General features: G+C 36.1%; 2 protein-coding genes across 2 annotated transcripts; both read right to left on the reverse strand.

Annotated features, from left to right (window-relative positions):
- Nucleotides 1–164: 164 nt before the first annotated feature.
- On the reverse strand, nt 165–8,681 carry LOC105056624 (uncharacterized). Its single transcript, XM_019854510.3, has 6 exons — nt 8,332–8,681; nt 8,122–8,217; nt 3,510–3,728; nt 2,053–2,149; nt 789–851; nt 165–694 (listed from the first exon to the last, which is right to left on the reverse strand). Exons 1-6 carry the CDS (start codon nt 8,464–8,466, stop codon nt 501–503), a joined length of 804 nt encoding a protein of 267 aa, XP_019710069.2. The 5' UTR covers nt 8,467–8,681; the 3' UTR covers nt 165–500.
- A 4,855-nt stretch (nt 8,682–13,536) lies between these two features.
- On the reverse strand, nt 13,537–22,196 carry LOC105037459 (uncharacterized). The gene is made up of 7 exons (XM_073247539.1): nt 22,082–22,196; nt 21,516–21,838; nt 21,306–21,401; nt 16,658–16,876; nt 15,179–15,275; nt 13,920–13,982; nt 13,537–13,825 (listed from the first exon to the last, which is right to left on the reverse strand). The coding sequence occupies exons 1-7, from the start codon at nt 22,179–22,181 to the stop codon at nt 13,632–13,634; spliced, it is 1,092 nt and encodes a 363-aa protein (XP_073103640.1). The 5' UTR covers nt 22,182–22,196; the 3' UTR covers nt 13,537–13,631.
- Nucleotides 22,197–22,999: the final 803 nt, after the last annotated feature.

Consider the following 22,999-nt stretch of genomic DNA (forward strand, 5'->3'; position numbering starts at 1 on the left):
GAGCTGTGGCGGAGGCTCTTTCGGTCCCAGAAGACGAGCCCTCTGGATGTCAGAAAGAGGAAAGAAAGAACTCGCTTCGGCCATAACTGCCTTCCATAGCCCAAATGCTGAATTCTACAAGCGAATTCCTCTAAGTCATTTAAAATGAAATTGTGAGCAACGTATAATGAAAAAGTTAAATTTCACTCAATGTATTTATTGAATCAAACAGGATCCAGTTATCACATCTCTCTGCTCGGCAACAAAAGATTCTGAATTCAATTATTGGACGACACACCCAAAACTCTAGATCAGTTGATCTCTTATCACCTAGTACATATCTTCGGGAAAAAAAAAAAAAAAAGGTTCAGGTAGGTGATTCTTCTAAAAAGAGAATTGGGTCCGCTTGCCACAGAAAAATACTGGACATTCAAGAGGCATTGTCGTATCTCCTTCAATAGGAAGAGAAGCATTCTACTACATTACAAGCAACCAAAAAGAGAGCAACAACTATGGAGATGTTATTTGCAAGCTATTCCGTATACATGGGGACCTATAAGGGAGAGGGATGACAGGACTGTCATGTTGAGGTCCACACTTGAGAATCCAGCTTCGGAGATTAGCTTCCCGGTTTCCCTTGTCAGGTGACACCCATCTGAAACGAACTGCTGGAGTGGATCAAGAATGCTCTGCATGCATCGGAGAAGAGAGCCATCTGCAAGAGAAACTCCATTAACAAGAACAATACACAAAACTGTAAGATCTTAGTTGAACTGCTTATCAGTCTGGTAAGAAGTTCTGAAAAATACCATGCGCAGCCACGTGCTCGATGAATAAGAAAAGACCGCCTGGTTTTAACACCCTTTTAATCTCTGCATGCGTTCGTGATAAATCAGTATCTAGAGCACTAAATGCTAAAGGACTACAAGTTTAACATTTGAAAGCGACACAACACCCTTCGATTATTAGATAGAAGCATTAGTCCATTTGGCAGCACAGGGTTACCAAATATGTATGTATCTTCTAGACTGAACATGCCAGCATTTGAATATGGTATCAAAAGAAACTAGATTTGGAAAATGCATGTTAGTTCAAATTAAGCACCAAAAAGAACAACAATTTTGCTTTGGCCCAGTAGTTACAGCATGGGATTTTTTTTTTTTTTTTTAACTAAAAATAAATTCAGCACCAAAGTAACAAAACTCAGATGCAAAGTTATATGCTTAAGTTAATATGCATACCAGATTGGCACGTTACCACATAAACATTATTATAAATATAATAATCATTTTCTGTTGTTGGAATAGCAGCTAGACATTGTCAACAAATATTCTGATTTGCAAACTAAAATTTCCAAGGCAGGTTATATCAAAAAATTTACTAGTAGCTAACTAGCAATCCAAGCTTCAAAAATGCTAATATCATATAGCTTGTGCAGTTAGCTTCATATAAGGTGTAAATAGGTAAAAGAAATCCAAAGACATCTGAGTAATTATATTATATAATGAACTTATACAATCATGTAGACACATTTAGAGAGCTAATTCCAGAAGTTTACTTCCTGGGTAACTACCATTTAAGATACACATGGTTCATTATTGACACCTTTCCAAACACAATTGGAGGTATAAGTTTCATCCCCGAGATAAGAAAGACCTTAGACAAAGAAAAACATTACAGTTCTGGAACTATGTTGTCACCTACATATATTATTGTTTTCTGTAGGTTCGGCACCAGCAGAAACAATATCAACAAGCCTCATACTGCCAATTTAGGCCAATTGTATGGATTCTACTTCTTTAGCAGTTACTATCCAAGGATAGGACTTCTGATATAGGAAGTCTCTCCAAATCATTCTTTTCTAACTGATGATATAGAAGTCATCTTCAGTGTCCCCATTCTAGAATTCTTGCACCAAAAGCAGGTCAACCTATCATCTCTATCTTTCACTCACAAACACACACACACACACACACACACACACTACACATCTTTATGATGCAAAATCAGAGGTGCACAATAAAAGAGCTGTTAAACATGGACCTTAGAAAGGAACAAGGAATTTATATATACCTTTAAGTGCCATGTCAATGTCTGTGACAGAACACAAAACCAGAGTACCAATCACTGCATCCATGGTATCATCTCCTACAGGTAAAGATTCCCCAACCTACACAGAAGTATGGACTTGAATTCCTAAAGCAACTAACTCTCACAAAATAAAAAGCAATGCATTGCATTAGAGTTGGACTGACAATAAATGTTTCTGAAAAAACAACATAGAAGTCTATTAAAAAATTGAAAAGCTATAAATTCTAAACGTTTAGCACAGAAACCAACTTCACCAAGGGGGTACAAGTAATTAAAATAAATGTTAGTAGATGGTTGCCTTTTCTGCCTTTTGAAACTAAACTTTCATGCAAAATTTTTAGATACGTTGCTTTAGCTTTAAAGATCCAAAAAAAAAAAAAGCCAAGACTAACTAATACAATCGACATCATGATTAAACCTATATATCTTCGGCATTATAAACCATCAATAAACACAAATTATACTAGACAGCATGTGCGCAATTTTTTTACTTGCAGGTAGCCAGAAATTTTCGTACTTTTTTCAAGTCAACATCTAAGATTTCAGAACATATTGACCATTTTATGATAGATTGCCTAATATACTCCAGCTACTTTAAAATAAATGATAGATCACATCCCAAATCTAGTTTCTTCTAAAAAAAAATCACAATTATTATGTTAAACTTCCACCTTTCATGGGAAAAACATGCATATAGTAACAAGCAGGAGCTCTTCATGCATAAATTCTTTGTAACTCCTTAGCATTAAAAAATTGCTATACTTAAAAATTCTATTGGTTAAAAAAGGAATTTCCAGAAGAAAGTACAGAATAAAAATTCCTTTGCCATGCACAGTTTAAGTAACCTATCTCTGAGTAACATATGCTAACAAAATATTCATGTGGGTAAATGAACACCTCAAGGCTGCAAGTCTCCTTTTATTACTTCACAAGCCTCAGACACCCAGAAACTTTTAGGCCAATCCACCATTGTACGTGTGTCCTAAAACTGACAATGAATCAACTCTCTCAATATCTTCAGATGCAATTTTTTGTATGACCAGATTCATATAATGTATGCCAGATTACATGTATATTGATCTAATTTGCAAGTGATGTGTAAAATTACAGGCAATATTGCAACAGATCATTCTCAGCCATAAGCACCTAAGAAGTGAAAGAAGAATATCCTAAACATGTGTGGGACTGCTCAAAATAAAAGAAATGTTAGAGATATAACCAATAAAATGACCACTTTAACAGCATAACATTAACGGAAAAAAAAAATCTGGTGCAAACATGGAAAAGAAAGGAAAATGATAACAGCTCTTGAATAGAAAATGTAAGCAACTAGGCTAGCTCAGCCGGACTATATGGGATTCTAGCCATCAATGCAAAATCCTAAAATCAGGGATATAAATAATGAAGTTGAAAAAGATATTTGACAGAAAGTATCATACCCCTTGCATAAAACTAAAATTCGTTAATGGTAGCCCAGCTGCTACAGCTGCTGCCTGAGCATATTTCTCCATCTTTTTATTAGGGTCCACTCCTATGACATTAATATCTACCGCACTTGCGTAGTATTTGAAATTAGCACCAGTGCCAACACCAAGCTCCAGTATTTTCTTACTCTTTCCTGTCAACTGAGAAAAGAGTTTTGCTTTGTAGGCTGCAACCTTCACCAAAATGGAGGAGGAAATAAATAAGAATGATGAATAGAAGTCAACAATATCAGTAATCTCTCATAAATATTATATAGGAAAGTTTAGAAGCAGTTTCGTATGAGTCAGTATGTTGGGGAATAACGAAAGATAGGAACACAAATGTTGCAAATATGCCCATTCTATGTATCATACAACAAGAAAGGAAGTGCTGGAAACGATTAAATTAGAGGACTAAAAGAGGTGCATTTACACCCACATTATAAACTGCGGTAGAATCAACCAGGACAGTTAGTTCATGTGGAATTAAATGATGTGAAGATGATGTACCATTGGTAAAAAGGGTTTGGATAAACATAATGATCATCAAAAAGGCAAGGAAAGCCTTGGAAAACCTAAGGGCTTGTTTGTTTTGGGGGAAGAGAAGGGGGAAAGTGTGGTCAACAAGAAAATGAAGAAACCCTTCTTGTTTGATTGGAGTTTTCAAAGGAGAGAGATTAAAAAATGGCATTCCCATGAGAAATAAATTTTTATGTTTCATAAGAAAGAAAAACCCGTGTGAGACATGGATTTTTTTGCTTTCCCATAGGTTGAGAATTGTGATCTTTTTTCTTCAAAAGTTTCCTTAAAGTCATGAATAGAATGGAGTAAGATCTTTTCTTTTATCAAGGATATAATAGGTATTTTATATAGCTTTTCCAAAAAAAATAGTGCTCAACCAAACATAAGCCACTCTGGAATGTGCCACTTTCCCATGGTTAACCGAACATGCCAAAACTACTTTTCCAAGCATCATAATCCAAGGAATCGGCTTCCCATAAAAAACATTCCAGTGAGTGAAAATTCTTCCTGCAAACCAAATAAGCTCTAAAAGTAATTGCATAAAAAGAAGTTATGAGAAGTATGTGTCAATAGAGGATGATGACATATTACACAGGAGGATCCATGAAGCAAAACCAAATTGATCCGATCTAGCATCAATATGCAAGACAAGTGTAAGAATAGAACAAAACACTTAAAGCAGGCATAAGACAATGATAGTTGAGCTTCATTTGTGATGCAAAATATACAACTCAAAAGGGTCTCCTAGAGTTTTAGACAATATATAGTTCTAGTTGTATATATAGTGCAAATACGTTCGATGCATGCACACTTGTATCATTTATTATCTGTTATTACCTATGAACATTAAGGCTACAACTGATTGTATGCATGCTGGCCAACCAAAAACAAACTGATTTACTGCATTTTAATGTATGCTAAAAAGCACATTGCCCTTCCCAGTCAAGTTAAAGTCTTCATGTTTTCTTGCAATGTATGAGACGTCATACGGCTATTGTAGCTGGATATCCAAAAAACCCATTTAATTTTTTTTTAGAAAAAAGAACCTTTGACTTGTATTCTCCTACACACATCAAAACAAGAAAGTGATGGTTATATGCCTAAAACTTGATAAAAGTCCCGCTTTAGGTACGAACATGAATTTGTTTAGCTCATTGAAGTTGAAATAACATGAAACAACCTAATCAACAACAAAAATATGTGGAAACCATCTAACTCAGTTGAGGTTGGGCAAGCGATCCTCCAATGTGTTCATGTTTTCATGAAATATTATTATGTTGGAAGAAGGAAATCCAACCATTTTCCTAACGTTGCATTTGGTGCATCGTCAGGCAATCTTAAAAGATAATCTGGTTTACCTACAGGATAGATTGCCATCATTAAATTGTCAGTAATATTGATTACTATGTTTGGTACACGTAGATAATGTTGCAGTAAAATTACTAGGAATCTTTATTGACATGTTTGGTATGACAATCAGATTATTAGTAATGTAACATCAAATTTCCAAAATACCCTTTCCCCCTTCTTCCTTTCACCGCCCATTTCCCTCTTCTTCTTCCTTCTGTGTCCCCGATGTTACCCGCCACCGCCATCCTCACGGCGCACCCGGACATCTCCGAGTAACTCCACCGCATCCGCTGGCGGTATCTCTCTCGGATGGAACTCTATCGCATCCCCGCTGCCGGACGCGAAGCCACAGGGCATGGAGGAGGCATGACGGACGGAGGGAGGGGAGCATGGAGCAACGGCAGGCGGCGCGGTTGCGGGAGGGGGGGTTGGGGGGGAGGCGCGGGCAAGCAGCGGGTGGCGCAGGCGAGCAGCACGAGGAGGGGGGAGGGGAGGCCCGAAGGAGTGGCAGTGGGGTGGGGGTGCATGTTCGACGTGGAGCTGTGGAGGGAAAGAGGGATTTAGTTTATTTTTTTAATGAGGACGGTTTTGTCCAAATATTTTATTGCTAGACTACCAAATATTTGAAAATCTGGATAGCCATCCTTCCCTTAGGTAATCCGGATTACCTTCTGAGAGATAATCTGGATTGCCAAGACAATCCAGATTGCCATCCAAAGAATGTACCAAATGCAGTAATCCGGTTGGGCCCTTTTAAATTGCCAGCAATCTAGATAGACTGCCAGCTACCAAACGCAACCTAAGATTTGCATGTTGAGTAAATTAGAAAATCATTTATTGACTTCTTCCCAACAATCCTTTATCAAATTTTCTTATTAAAAAAAATCTTTTCAATGTGGTGAATATTTACTTGCCTGACAATGAAGTAAATCGAAGTGGTGTAACCCTAGCGAAGATCGAAGTCCTGCACCTCGAATCATGACAAACTAAATGGCACAATGGCATCAAACCATAATCTTGGCGGATCACTCCACCATGATCACACAATCCAAGCAGTTATGATCACAATAAAATGTGGGGATCCGTTACCATGTGGTCATTGTACGACAAAGATCGTTGGCCCAAACTCCACATATCTTGATAACGACCACCAATCTTTCTTTATAAATAGGAAAAATCAAAGGACTCTCAGGTAAGTCTCTAGATAAAGCATCCACCACAAGGGGTACAAATGGGTCAGATTAGACTGGATCATAAGTGATTCTAATCGAATCTAATTTCTTAATCGAATTTTAATGTTGGACTCAAACCCAACCCAATAGAAGATAATATAAAACAGATTGTCTCAGTTTTTTTACAAAATAAGATGGGTCGTCGTCTCGCCCATCCCAATACTTGGGACAGAGGATGTCCCAAGATCTTGATCGAGATGTTGGGACGCTAGCAGGACGGCCATATCCCGATATATGGGATGGTACCCCATCCCGATATCCCGCGAGACATCCTGTTGGGATCTGAATTCTTGATCCTAGCTATATTGCAATGCATTCAATCAAAAGAACAACTACATAAATGATGGACCAACAATAATAAATAAGTGCATCTGAATAAATTAATAAATGAAGATACAAACAAGATGAGGAGGAGATGACTAACATTAACCTCATTTGGTTTTGAAATCCCCAATTCTTACCCATTTCTCGATGATAATAAACCAACCAAAAAGGACCATGAACTTGAATGGTCTCACATTTGCTGACCAATTGAGATCCAAGACACATGGTGGTAAATCAGGCCTTGTACAAGGAATTTATGACATTAAACAAGCACTACCTGAGCCAACAGCATTGAAGATATAGATTTTTCTGCCTTGGTTCCAGATGGAACCTACCTATTCCTCTAGATAGCTTCAAGATAAACTGTTTTGAATCCTACTCTCCTGCTGATAGCTATAAGACAAACTGTGATGAGTCCTATTGTTTGTGATAAGTCCTATACTGTGAAGCCATACATGACAAGAATTAAGACCTCGCAAGACCACCATTTGCTGCAACTTCGGTTGTGTCACATAGCTTTTCTTATATTCTCGTCCATAATGCTCTTGTTCTCCCATGTCACAATTAGCATTGTTTTCATCATGCTGAACAATCAAATTGCCATATTAAGTCTATCAGTGACTGATATATTGGGTTCAAGTCGGCTCGGATCACAGATCAGACGATCCAAAATTGATCCAGCAATCACATGGAGTCAGGTTAGATCAAAATTTAGTAAATCCAGACCTAATCCAGGATCTAATTTTAGAACCCAGCCCGGCCCCACGAGCCTTTTAAAGTGGTTCAAATCTGGCATAAGCAGGTCAAGTCAAGTAGGACCCTGGATCAACCCGATCTATTTGCAATCTTATCCACTGCACTCTCTCTTCTATTGCTTTCTAGAATTCGACTGACTCAAGCGTCAAAAGGTCCCTCGCTGGAAAACCTTCGGCTCGCATGTCTGCCGACCTCAGATTCAAGCGGCAACACTTTTCAGACTACCATTCGATTGCTCTTCCATTCACCAACGTTCTCCTTAATTATTAACCTCTCCATTTTTTGCCACTCAAAAGATTGATTTTTAAATGTCAATTATTTTAACATCAAAGTTTCTATTTTTAAAAGGATAAATCTTTAAATAGCTGTCATATATTCGCGAAAGAAGGTACTCTACTACTGACCTTAGCTTCGTAGGATCTCATGCACTTCTTCAGAACCTTCGCGTACAATTCCTGGTACCAATCCGGCCTCCGAGGATGGAATCTCTCCATGATAGCCTAACAATAATAAAAAATACATGCAAACTTACATGAACTTTGCAATAAATCGAACAATTCCACCAAGAACTTAAGAAGCTCCTCTCTTTTTCTCGTAAGATCGCGAGTTCCTGCCTCTGGATCGGAAGGGCCGGCACCCGACGCCTTGGAGGGACGAAGACGGAGCAGTGCCGCCGCCCTGGTTCCCAATAGGCCCAGCCGCCGTCCGCAGGGACAGCATCGGAGAGAGTGGGACGAGCGCGGGGCCATGTTCAAGCCCGCCGGCTCCGACGACGCCTCTCCGGCGGGGGATGACCGGGCAAAGGACAGGGTTAGAGTACGGGCTTTCGGCGGAGGAGGAGAGGGGGGCCTCGGGAGAGGCGAGAGGGGGCAGGCGGAGGAGGAGGGTACGGAGACATCGGAGCAGCAGGGAAGACCTTTTTAACTTCGCTGCGAAGCCTTACAGTCAAAAAAAAAAAGAAAATGAAGCTTCGCTGCGAAGCCACCGCAACCAAAATAAATAAGAATAATAATTAAAAAAAAAAAAAAAGGAAAAGTCACGACTCCGAATGGGTTGCGTCGGATGTTGACACGGCGGACATCATCAGGAGCGCGCATCGTTAAAGGAGGAAGAGGGGGCAAAAAGCCAACGAAACCCAAGCATGCCGTTTCGGCGTAAACAAATACCACGGATCGGCGAATTATTCTCTGACGGCTTGCTTTGCTCCAAAGCTTCCAGGGAAGAAGTCCATCGCAAACCCATCGGCGCGGGGAAGAACCCCGAAGAGCCGATTTGGTCAGAGATAATCTGAAAAAATAAATCACATATCAAATTATGATATTTGATCTGAAAAAAAAATAATGATAATAAAATAAATGATGGATTTTATGTCTATTTTTTTAAAAAAATAAATAAATATCACTAAAACGTTGGTATTTATTTTTTCACGTTGAATTAAAAAATATCTTTTTTTGATAAAAAAAACCTCACTTATGTTCTATTAATATTATATTAATTACATTAATATAATTGAGATTAATTATATTAATATATTATATGAATATATTAACTAATAATATAAAAAATCTTGTACATTTAATATATTAATACATTTATGAGTAAATATTAATTATTTATAAATAATTAATACATATTTATTAATTATAAATAAATCCTATGTTAATATATATATTTATATATCAAAAAATATTGATACTTATTTATAATAAAAATTATATTTTTAATATATATAATTAATTAAAAATATTTATCAACTCATATAAATATATTTTAATATTTGAAATAGATAATATTGATAATATTTATATAAGCAGGCTATAAATGATTAACAAATGAATTGTAAAAAAAATATTATTATCTAAATATTTATTTGACAGTATTGTTTGAAATTTGAAAATATGTTAATATAAAATTATCTTTAATTAACTATAATAATATTTTTTTGCCACCATTTTTTAAAATATTTTTTTTTATCAACCGTATATGATAAAAATTAGTTTTCTTATGATCAATTTTTCAGATAAATAATTTTTAGATATCATCAAATTATCTCTTAATCTAACATAATCCAACCAAATAAACCCTAAGTCTTTCCTTGACTTAATCTTCTTTTATTTTTTATCTTATATTTTATTTTTCTCTTTTTTGAACTTTTTTTCTTCTAATCTAGCAGAGAGGTTAAACTACAGGAGACTAAAAAGGAAATAAGATGGTGTTTTCCTTTTATCTCCAGCTCCCACTTCTCTTGAACTTACTGCTTGTTACCTCAAAAACCCACAAGAAACAATTAATCGGAGTAGTATATGAATTATGGTATAAAAAATCTGACAAACATCAAACTGCTGTTACTTATACATATATTTTTTTTCCCATCATGCATCTTTTGTGTTTCTTATTGGATCCCTTCCAAGCCTTATTTTTTCCCCACCAGTCTCATCCAAAAACTCCAATTTGCATTCAAATTATCCTATTTATTTTTAAATTATTCACAGTCGTATTGATTTCTGATCTTCTCATGAAATTTTTTAATTATATTAGCCCCATCCTAGCTTATTAAAATATATTCCTAGATAATTATCAGCTTCAACTTCATTAATACATATATCGATAAACTCTATCAATCTGTGATTTCAAACTACAGTCTTTTTTTTTTTGCCATCTTGGGTTGATGGACTAGCAAGAATATTTTGATACTTTTTAAAGATTTCTTTTTTTATAGATGCAACAATAAAGACATAAAATTAATATTTTATCAATTATTAATCATGATTTCAACCATAGTCATAAGACAATTGTAAATTGTACATAACTATATCCAATTCACATACACATGTACATATAATATATACATATCCATTTCATTTATATAAACAAAATTACTTATGCATATATATATATATATATATATATATATATATATATATATATATATATATATATATATATATATATATATATATATAACTTGCATACACATATTTATACAATACATACCAATATAATTTACATACATATCCATTTCTTCCACACAAACAAAATGAAATAATATTTTTTAAATATATAAATTATTTACATCATAACTATGAATCGATTTAATGCTTTTGGGCATATTAAGTATGATTGCATAAAATACTCATTTGGATGACGGGTTGGATTAGGTTAGGTTGAGAGAAATTGATCCGATCGAATCCAATCAGATTGAAGAAAATTCAATCAGCTACTGACTGTTTATTATATATAAACCGTTTGAAATCGAAATTAATGGTTTGTAACAGGTTTAGATGGGTTGTGTCGGTTTGAACTTCAATGTTGATCTATTATTGATTTTAAACATCACAAACCAATACACCATTTAATTCATATAGAAATTAAGACACAATAATTTTTTAATATCCATAAGTTAGTATATAATATGTCATAACTGTCAATTTTTAATTCTCCAAATAGCTTAAGTATTAAAAATATTATATGGATCGATCAGATTCGGTCTCATATGGGTTAAAAATATAGAAATCGAACCGATCATAATTAATCAAATTTTTTATGAATCACGATTCGATTTAAATTTTTCAACCGATCGAAAATGATGTTTATCGGATCCGATTGAATGGATTTCTTCAAATTTCGATTATTTGCTCAATCCTACTCTTCAACCCTTAGTACAATCATAGCTACAACCAAAGTTCCACAAAACTTATGCTTCACTTATTCATTTTAATCATGCTTCTCCTCCAACATAATGGATCTGTAACACCATAGCCATCATTATTAAAATAAAATAATAGTACAATGGCCCGACATTGGTGGTAAATAACCTGTGCTGCATATTGAGTCATAATTAAAGATGAAAAGAGACCTAAGTAGAAAAATCGAAAATCCAAAGTGAGGCCCTATATATATATATATATATATATATATATATATATATATATATATATATATATATATATATATATATAACATCAGTTTATATACACGAGATATTATTATAGTGAAAGCTTTCTTTCTCTCTGTATACATCATGTCATGTCAATAAAAAAAATCATGTTATACATACATACACACACACACACACACACACACACACATATATATATATATATATATATATAATTACAAGATGTTATTATATAATTATCTTGTCCAACAACAACTTGCTTCTTTCTCGATCTGTTCGGATCCAAAGAGACAATGTACTGAGGACAATTCATTTTCCAATGTCCCTTCTTCTTGCAATAGAAGTATTTCGCCTGACTCTGATCGGACTTAGGTTTCTTGATCTGAGGACAAGATATAAAACTAATGCTGAATAAAAGTGTTTCATCTGTTAATATATGATGATGCATCTATTTTGATAAGACAGATAATTTATCGATGTTTGCAGTATTCTGGATATCGAACATAAGATTTTATATTTTATTATTTATTTTTATTTTTAAATTATATTATTATATTGATGTGATATGTGAAATTTTTATAACATGATATTTTTCATTGATATAATATGGTGCACATAAAGAAAAAAAAACTTTCGCTCTAATAATACCTCATGTATATAAACTGATGTCACTAATGTCACTACAGGACATGTTCTTGGAGCTAGACTACGATAGCCGAGAAGATGAACCTCATGAATCCAGCTAGTGTCTCCACATTCGATCACTTCTTTCTTCTCATCCCGAACACCCAGAGAGAGGAGACTTGAGGGGGATGATGAGAGATAGAGAGATGAAGAGATAGAGGGTCATATTATCTCCAAGGAGCCATTACTCCCCATTGATTAAATGATGCTGGGGGTGGAGGATGAGGAAAGAGAGAGAAAAAGAAGATGGGGAGAGGGGGGATGTTAGAGCAAGCAGGGATAGTATAAGGGTTTTAGAATGGCGCAGTGGAGGCGGCAGAGAGGAGGCCCCAAGCCACAAAGGCAACAATATCACTTGCAACCGTGCTCTAGAATGGAACATAAAAGTAAGAATGAAGCCAAAAACTCCCAAAAACATATCCAGAATCTTAAATAACTGGAAAGAAATAATAAACAATACTTTAATTGCATGAGAAGGGAAAGAGCCAAAGCCAATTGAGATTTCTTTTGTGTAGAAACAATACCTTGATCGGTGAGAAGTGGAGTCGAGACAGATTGGGGTTCTTTTTGCGCGTTAGGATTCTTGAAAGCACTCTCCACCCATTTGCACGATTGTTGTTTTCATGCATTATTATATTTTAAAGTGACACAATTATAATTATATGATTTTATCATGAATGCTTTGATTAGAAAATAAAATTTTATAAAATTAAAACAGCTTCCTGTAAACTAAAAAGTATACCGGAACAGAAACTTTAAAATGGAATTTTTCTCTAATAAACATTTTCAACATTTTGACAAAAATCAAAGTAATCTCCACATTATTTTTACCAAACACCACTAGAATTATCCAAACAAAATGCCTTTTGGCTTCCCAAAAACTTAGCCATCATAGCCTTAAGTCATCTGGGTGAATACTCAGCTCACATGGCTCGAATCACCATTTTTCATTTAAAATAGAGTTGTTTATGGAATCAAGCCTAGTATGGTGATCCCATCTCTCTGCTCAGCAACAAGAAGAGATTTCTTATTCAATTACTGGATGATGCATCCAAAACTCTAAACCAGTTGGTTAATGGGCCCATGCACACATGCCCAAAAAGGCACTAATAGTTTGATCCCTTGTCACCTAGTACATTATCTTCACACACGAAAAAAAAGAAAAAAGAAAAAAGGTGAAGGTAGACGATTCTTCTACTATAAGAATTGGGTCAACTTTGCACCAGAAAAAAACGGGTCATTCAAGGGGCATTGTCATATCCTCTTCAATAGGAAGAGAAGAATAATAATACATTACAAGAGACCAGAAAGAGAGCAATAACGATGTAGATGTTATTTACGAGCTATTCCATATACATGGGGACCTAACAAGGCGGCAGATGACAGGAATGCAGTGTTAAGGTCCACACTAGAGAATCCATTTTCTGAAATTAGCATCCCTGTTTCCCTAGTCAGTTGACACCCATCTGAAACGAACCGCTGGAGTGGATCAAGAATGCTCTGCACGCATCGGAGAAGAGAGCCATCTGCAAGAGAAACTCCATTAACAAGAACAATACACAAAACTGTAAGATCTTAGTTGACCTGCTCATCAGTTCGGTAAGAAGTTCAGAAAAATACCACGAGCAGCAACATGCTCGACGAATAAGTAAAGACCGCCTGGTTTCAACACCCTTCTGATCTCTGCATGCGTTTGTAATAATCAGTATCTATAGCACTAAATGCTAAAGAACTAGAAGTTTAACGTTTGAAGGCAACACGACACCCTTTGATTATTAGATAGAAGCATTAGTCCATTTGGCAGCACAGAGTTACCAAATATGCATCTCTTCTAGAATGAACATGCCAGCATTTGAATTTGGTATCAAGAAAAGCTAGATTTGGAAAATACATGTTAGTTCAAATTAAGCACCAAAAAGAACAACAATTTTGCTTTGGCCCAGTAGTTACAGCATGGGATTTTTTTTTTTTTTAACTAAAAAGAAATTCAGCACCAAAATAACAAAACTCAGATGCAAAGTTATATGCTTAAGTTAATATGCATACCAGATTGGCACGTTACCACATAAACATTATTATAAATATAATAATCATTTTCTGTTGTTGGAGTAGCAGCTAGACATTGTCAACAAATATTCTGATTTGCAAACTAAAATTTCCAAGGCAGGTAATATCAAGGAATTTACTAGTAGCAAACTAGCAACGCAAGCTTCAAAAATGATAATATCATATAGCTTGTACAGTTAGCTTCATATAAGGTGTAAATAGGTAAAAGAAATCCAAAGACATCTGAGTAATTATATTATATAATGAACTTATACAATCATGTAGACACATTTAGAGAGCTAATTCCAGAAGTTTACTTCCTAGGTAACTACCATTTAAGATACACATGGTTCATTATTGACACCTTTCCAAGCACAATTGGTGGTATAAGTTTCATCCCCGAGATAAGAAAGACCTTAGACAAAGAAAACATTACAGTTCTGGAATTATGTTGTCACCTACATATATTATTGTTTTCTGTAGGTTCCTCACCAGCAGAAATAATATCAACAAGCCTCATACTGCCAATTTAGGCCAATTGTATGGATTCTACTTCTTTAGCAGTTACTATCCAAGGATAGGACTTCTGATATAGGAAGTCTCTCCAAATCATTCTTTTCTAACTGATGATATAGAAGTCATCTTCAATGTCCCCATTCTAGAATTCTTGCACCACTAGCACGTCAACCTATCATCTCTCTCTCTCTCTCTCTCTCTCTCTCTCTCACACACACACACACACATTACACATCTTTATGATGCAAAATCAGAGGTGCACAATAAAAGAGCTGTTAAACATGGACCTTAGAAAGGAACAAGGAATTTATAAATACCTTTAAGTGCCATGTCAATGTCTGTGACAGAACACAAAACCAGAGTACCAATCACTGCATCCATGGTATCATCTCCTACAGGTAAAGCTTCCCCAACCTACACAGAAGTATGGACTTGAATTCCTAAAGCAACTAACTCTCACAAAGTAAAAAGTAATGCATTGCATTAGAGTTGGACTGACAATAAATGTTACTGAAAAAACAACATAAAAGTCTATTAAAAAATTGAAAAGTTATAAATTCTAAACGTTTAGCACAGAAACCAACTTCACCAAGGGGGCACAAGTAATTAAAATAAATGTTAGGAGATGGTTGCCATTTCTGCCTTTTGAAACTAAACTTTCATGCAAAATTTTTAGATACGTTGCTTTAGCTTTAAAGATCCCCAAAAAAAAAAAAGGCCAAGACTAACTTATACAATCTACATCATGATTAAACCTATATATCTTCGGCATTATAAACCATCAATAAACACAAATTATGCTAGACAGCAAGTGCGCAATTTTTTTTACTTGCAGGTAGCCAGAAATTTTCATACTTTTTTCAAGTCAACATCTAAGATTTCAGAACATATTGACCATTTAATGATAGATTGCCTAACATACTCCAGCTCCAGCTACTTTAAAATAAATGATAGATCACATCCCAAATCTAGTTTCTTCTAAAAAAAAATCACAATTATTATGTTAAACTTCCACCTTTCATGGGAAAAACATGCATATGGTAACAAGCAGGAGCTCTTCATGCATAAATTCTTTGTAACTCCCTAGCATTAAAAAATTGCTATACTTAAAAATTCTATTGGTTAAAAAAGGAATTTCCAGAAGAAAGTACAGAATAAAAAATTCCTTTGCCATGCACAGTTTAAGTAACCTATCTCCGAGTAACATATGCTAACAAAATATTCATGTGGGTAAATGAACACCTCAAGGCTGCAAGTCTCCTTTTATTACTTCACAAGCCTCAGACACCCAGAAACTTTTAGGCCAATCCACCATTGTACGTGTGTCCTAAAACTGACAATGAATCAACTATCTCAATATCTTCGGATGCAATTTTTTGTATGACCAGATTCATATAATGTATGCCAGATTACATGTATTTTGATCTAATTTGCAAGTGATGTGTAAAATTACAGGCAATATTGCAACAGATCATTCTCAGCCATAAGCACCTGAGAAGTGAAAGAAGAATATCCTAAACATGTGTGGGACTACTCAAAATAAAAGAAATGTTAGAGATATAACCAATAAAATGACCACTTTAACGGCATAACATTAACGGAAAATAATAATAATAATAATAATCTGGGGCAAACATGGAAAAGAAAGGGAAATGATAACAGCTCTTGAATAGAAAATGTAAGGAACTAGGCTAGCTCAGCCGGATTGTATGGGATTCTAGCCATCAATGCAAAATCCTAAAATCAGGGATATAAATAATGAAGTTGAAAAAGATATTTGACAGAAAGTATCATACCCCTCGCATAAAACTAAAATTCGTTAATGGTAGCCCAGCTGCTACAGCTGCTGCCTGAGCATATTTCTCCATCTTTTTATTAGGGTCCACTCCTATGACATTAATATCTACCGCACTTGCATAGTATTTGAAATTAGCACCAGTGCCAACACCAAGCTCCAGTATGTTCTTACTCTTTCCGGTCAATTGAGAAAAGAGTTTTGCTTTGTAGGCTGCAACCTTCACCAAAATGGAGGAGGAAATAAATAAGAATGATGAATAGAAGTCAACAATATCAGTCATCTCTCATAAATATTATATAGGAAAGTTTAGAAGCAGTTTCGTATGAGTCAGTATGTTGGGGAATAATGAAAGCTAGGAACACAAATGTTGCAAATATGCCCATTCTATGTATCATACAACAAGAAAGGAAGTGCTGGAAATGATTAAATTAGAGGACTAAAAGAGCTGCATTTACACCCACACTATAAACTGCGGTGGAATCAACCAGGACAGTTAGTTCATGTGGAATTAAATGATGTTAAGATGATGTACCATTGGTAAAAAGGGTTTGGATAAACATAATGATCATCAAAAAGGCAAGGAATGCCCTGGAAAACCTAAGGGCTTGTTTGTTTTGTGGGAAGAGAAGGGGGAAAGTGTGATCAACAAGAAAATGAAGAAACCCTTCTTCTTTGATTGGAGTTTTCAAAGGAGAGAGATTGAAAAATGGCATTCCCATGAGAAATAAATTTTTATGTTTCATAAGAAAGAAAAACCCATGTGGGATATGGATTTTTTTGCTTTCTCATACGTTGAGAATTGTGATCTTTTTTCTTCAAAAGTTTCCTTAAAGTCATGAATAGAATGGAGTAAGATCTTTTCATTTATCAAGGATATAATAGGTATTTTATACAGCTTCTCCAAAAAAAATAGTGTTCAACCAAACATAAGCCACTCTGAAATGTGCCACTTTCTCATGGTTAATTGAACATGCCTAAACTACTTTTCCAAGCATCATAATCCAAGAAATCGGCTTCCCATAAAAAACATTCCAGTGAGTGAAAATTCTTCCTGCAAACCAAATGAGCTCTAAAAGTAATTGCATAAAAAGAAGTTATGAGAAGTATGTGTCCATAGAGGATGATGACACATTATACAGGAGGATACATGAAGCAAAACCAAATTGATCCGATCAAGCATCAATATGCAAGACAAGTGTAAGAATAGAACAAAACACTTCAAGTAGGCATAAGACAATGATAGTTGAGCTTCATTTGTGATGCAAAATATACAACTCAAAAGGGTCTCCTAGAGTTTTAGACAATATATAGTTCTAGTTGTATATATAGTGCAAGTACGTTCGATGCATGCTCACTTGTATCATTTATTATATGTTATTACCTGTGAACATTAAGGCTACAACTGATTGTATGCATGCTGACCAACCAAAAACAAACTGATTTACTGCATTATAATGTATGCTAAAAAGCACATTGCCCTTCCCAGTCAAGTTAAAGTCTTCATGTTTTCTTGCAATGTATGAGACGTCATATGGCTATTGTAGCTGGATATCCAAAAAACCCATTTAAATTTTTTTTTAGAAAAAAGAACCTTTGACTTGTATTCTCCTAACGCACATCAAAACTAGAAAGTGATGATTATATGCCTGAAACTTGATAAAAGTCCCGCTTTAGGTACGAACATGAATTTGTTTAGCTCACTGAAGTTGAAATAACATGAAACAACCTAATCAACAACAAAAATATGTGGAAACCATCTAACTCAGTTGAGGTTGGGCAAGCGATCCTCCAATGTGTTCATGTTTTCACGAAATATTATTATGTTGGAAGAAGGAAATCCAACCATTTTCCTAAGGTTGCATTTGGTGCATCGCCAGGCAACCTTAAAAGGTAATCTGGATTACCTACAGGATAGATTGCCACCATTAAATTGTCAGTAATGTTGATTACTATGTTCGGTACATGCAGGTAATGTTGCAGTAAAATTACTGAAAATCTTCATTGATATGTTTGGTATGACAATCAGATTACTGGTAATGTAACATCAAATTCTCAAAATACCATTTCCCCCTTCTTCTTCTTTCCGTGTCCATTTTCCCCTTCTTCTTCCTTTCGTCGCCCATTTCCCCCTTCTTCTTCCTTCCATGTCCCCGGCGTTACCCACCACCGCCATCCTCACGACGCACCCGGACCTCTCTGAGTAACTCAACCGCATCCGCCAACGGTATCTCTCTCGGGTGGAACTCCATCGCATCCCCGCCACCGGACGCAAAGCCACAGGGCACAGAGGAGGCACGACAGACGAAGGGAGGGGAGAGTGGAGAAGTGGCGGGCGACGTGGTCACGGGAGGAGGGGTTGGGGGGAGGCGCGCGCAAGCGGCGGGTGGCGCTGCACGGACGGGGGGGGAGGAGAGGCCCGAAGGAGTGGCGGTGGGGTGGGGGTGCGTGTTCGACGCGGAGCCGCGGAGGGAAAGAGGGATTTAATTTATTTTTCTGATAAGGGCAGTTTTGTCCAAATATTTTATTGTTAGATTACCAAATATTTGGTAATCTAGATGGCCATCCTTCTCTTAGGTAATCCAGATTACCTTCTGAGAGGTAATTTGGATTGCCAAGACAATCCAGATTGCCATCCAAAGAACGTGCCAAATGCAGTAATCCAGTGGGGCTCCTTTAAATTGCCAGCAATTTGGATAGATTGCCGGCTACTAAATGCAACCTAAGATTTGCATGTTGAGTAAATTAGAAAATCATTTATTGACTTCTTCCCAACAATCCTTTATCAGATTTTCTTATTAAAAAAAAATCTTTTCAATGTGGTGAATATTTACTTGCCTGACCTCGAAGTAAATCGAAGTGGTGTAACCCTAGGGAAGACCAAAGTCCTGCACCTCGAATCATGACAAACTAAATGGCACAATGGCATCAAACCATGATCTTGGCAAATCACTCAACCATGATCACACAATCCAAGTGGTTATGATCACAATAAAATGTGGGGATCCATTACCATGTGGTCATTGTACGATAAAGATCATTGGCCCAAACTCCACATATCTCGATAACGACCATCGACCTTCCTTTATAAATAGGAAAAATCAGAGGACTCTCAGGTAAGTCTCTAGACAAAGCATCCACCACAAGGGGGTATAAATGGGTCAGACTAGACTGGATCATAAGTGATTCTGATCCAATCCAGCTTCTTAATCGAATCTTAATGTTGAACTCAAACCCAACCCAATAGAAGATAATATGGGACAGGTTGTCCCAGTTTTTTCACAGAATAGGATGGGTCGTCGTCTCGCCCTATCCCAATACTTGAGACAGAGGATGTCCCAAGACATCCTAATCGAGATGTTGGGACGCTAGCAGGATGGTCATGTCCCGACATATGGGATGGTACCCCATCCAGATATCCCGCGAGACATCCTGTTGGGATCTGAATTCTTGATCCTAGCTATATTGCAATGCATTCAATCAAAAGAGCAACTACATAAATGATGGACCAACAATAATAAATAAGTGCATCAGAATAAATTAATAAATGAAGATACAAACAAGATGAGGAGGAGATGACTAACATTAACCTCATTTGGTTTTGAAATCCCCAATTCTTACCCATTTCTCGATGATAATAAACCAACCAAAAAAGGATCATGAACTTGAATGGTCTCGCATTTGCTGACCAATAGAGATCCAAGACACAGGGTGGTAAATCAGGCCTTGTACAAGAAATTTATGACATTAAACAAGCACTACCTGAGCCAACAGCATTGAAGATATAGATTTTTCTGCCTTGGTTCCAGATGGAACCTACCTATTCCTCTAGATAGCTTCAAGATAAACCGTTTTGAATCCTACTCTCCCGCTGATAGCTATAAGACAAACTGTGATGAGTCCTATTGTTTGTGATGAGTCCTATACTCTGAAGCCATACATGACACGAATTAAGACCTCGCAAGACCACCATTTGCTGCAACTTCGGTTGTGTCACATAGCTTTTCTTATATTCTCGTCCATAATGCTCTTGTTCTCCCATGTCACAATTAGCATTGTTTTCATCATGCTGAACAATCGAATTGCCATATTAAGTCTATCAATGACTGATATATTGGGTTCAAGTCGGTTCGGATCACAGATCAGACGATCCAAAATTGATCCAACAATCACATGGAGTCAGGTTAGATCAAAATTCAGTAAATCCAGGCCTAATTCAGGATCTAATTTTAGAACCTGACGCGGCCCCATGAGCCCTTTAAAGTGGTTCAAACCTGGCATAAGCAGGTCAAGTCAAGTAGGACCCTGGATCAACCCGATCTATTTGCAATCTTATCCACTGCACTCTCTCTTCTATTGCTTTCTAGAATTCGACTGACTCAAGCGTCAAAAGGTCTCTTGCTGGAAAACCTTCGGCTCGCATGTCTGCCGACCTCAGATTCAAGCGGCAACACTTTTCAGACTTAATACCATTCGATTGCTCTTCCATTCAACAACGTTCTCTTTAATTATTAACCTCTCCCATTTTTGCCGCTCAAAAGATTGATTTTTAAATGTCAAGTATTTTAACATCAAAGTTTCTATCTTTGAAAGGATAAATCTTTAAATAGCTGTCATATATTAGCGAAAGAAGGTACTCTACTACTGACCTCAGCTTCGTAGGATGTCGTGCACTTCTTCAGAACCTTCGCGTACAATTCCTGGTACCAATCCGGCCTCCGAGGATGGAATCTCTCCACGATAGCCTAACAATAACAAAAAATACATGGAAACTTACATAAACTTTGCAATAAATCGAACAATTCCACCAAGAACTTAAGAAGCTCCTCTCTTTTTCTCGTAAGATCGCGAGTTCTTGCCTCTGGATCGGAAGGGCCGGCACCCGACGCCTTGGAGGGACGAACACGGAGCAGCGCCGCCACCCTGGTTCTCAATAGGCCCAGCCACCGTCCACAGGAACAGCATCGGAGAGCATGGGACGAGCGCGGGGCCATGTTCAAGCCCGCTGGCTCCGACGACGCCTCTCCGGCGGGGGATGACCGGGCGAAGGGCAGGGTTAGAGTACGGGCCTTCGGCGGAGGAGGAGAGGGGGACCTCGGGAGAGGCGAGAGGGGGCAGGCGGAGGAGGAGGGTACGGAGACATCGGAGCAGCAGAGAAGACCTTTTAACTTCGCTGCGAAGCCTTACAGTCAAAAGAAAAAAAGGAAAATGAAGCTTCGCTGCGAAGCCACCGCAAAGAAAAAAAATAATTAAAAAAAAAAAGAAAAATCACGACTCCGAATGGGTCATCTCCCATGCGTCGAATGTTGACACGGCGGATATCATCAGGAGCGCGCATCGTTAAAGGAGGAAGAGAGGGGGGGGGAAACACCAATGAAACCCAAGCACGCCGTTTCGGCGGAAACAAAGTGATCCACGTGTTTACCCCAATGCCCCACCAAACAAATGCCAAGGATCGGCGAAGTATTCTCTGACGGCTTGCTTTGCTCCAAAGCTTCCAAGGAAGAAGTCCATTGCAAACCCATCGGCGCGGGGAAGAGCCCCGAAGAGCCGATTTGGTCAGAGATAATCTGAGAAAATAAATCTCATATCAAATTATGATATTTGGTATGAAAAAAAAATAATGATAATAAAATAAATGATAGATTTTATCTTTATTTTTTTAAAAAATAAATAAATATCACTAAAACATTGGTATTTATTTTTTTCACATTGAATTGAAAAATATCATTTTTTTTTGGATAAAAAAGACCTCATTTATATTCTATTAATATTATATTAATTACATTAATATAATTGAGATTAATTATATTAATGTATTATATGAATATATTAACTAATAATATAAAAAATCTTGTACATTTAATATATTAATACATTTATGAGTAAATATTAATTATTTATAAATAATTAATAAATATTTATTAATTATAAATAAATCTAACATAGGATTTATTTATAATTAATATACTTATTTATATATCCAAAAATACTGATACTTATTTATAATAAAAAATATATTTTTAATATATGTAATTAATTAAAGATATTTATCAACTCATATATTGATAATATTTATATAAGCAGGCCATAAATGATTAACAAATGGATTGCAAAAAAAATATTATTATCTAAATATTTATTTAATGACGTTGCTAGAAATTTGAAAATATGTCAATATAAGATTATCTCCAATCAAATATAGTAATATTTTTTTGTTACCTTCTTTTAAAATACCTTTTTCACCAATCAAATATAATAAAAATTATTTTTTTTGTAATTAATTTTTTAGATAAATAATTTTTAGATATCACCAAATTATCTCTTAATCTAATATAACCCA

Source organism: Elaeis guineensis, chromosome 13 (genome assembly GCF_000442705.2).
Source record: "Elaeis guineensis isolate ETL-2024a chromosome 13, EG11, whole genome shotgun sequence".
Lineage (NCBI taxonomy): Eukaryota > Viridiplantae > Streptophyta > Magnoliopsida > Arecales > Arecaceae > Elaeis > Elaeis guineensis.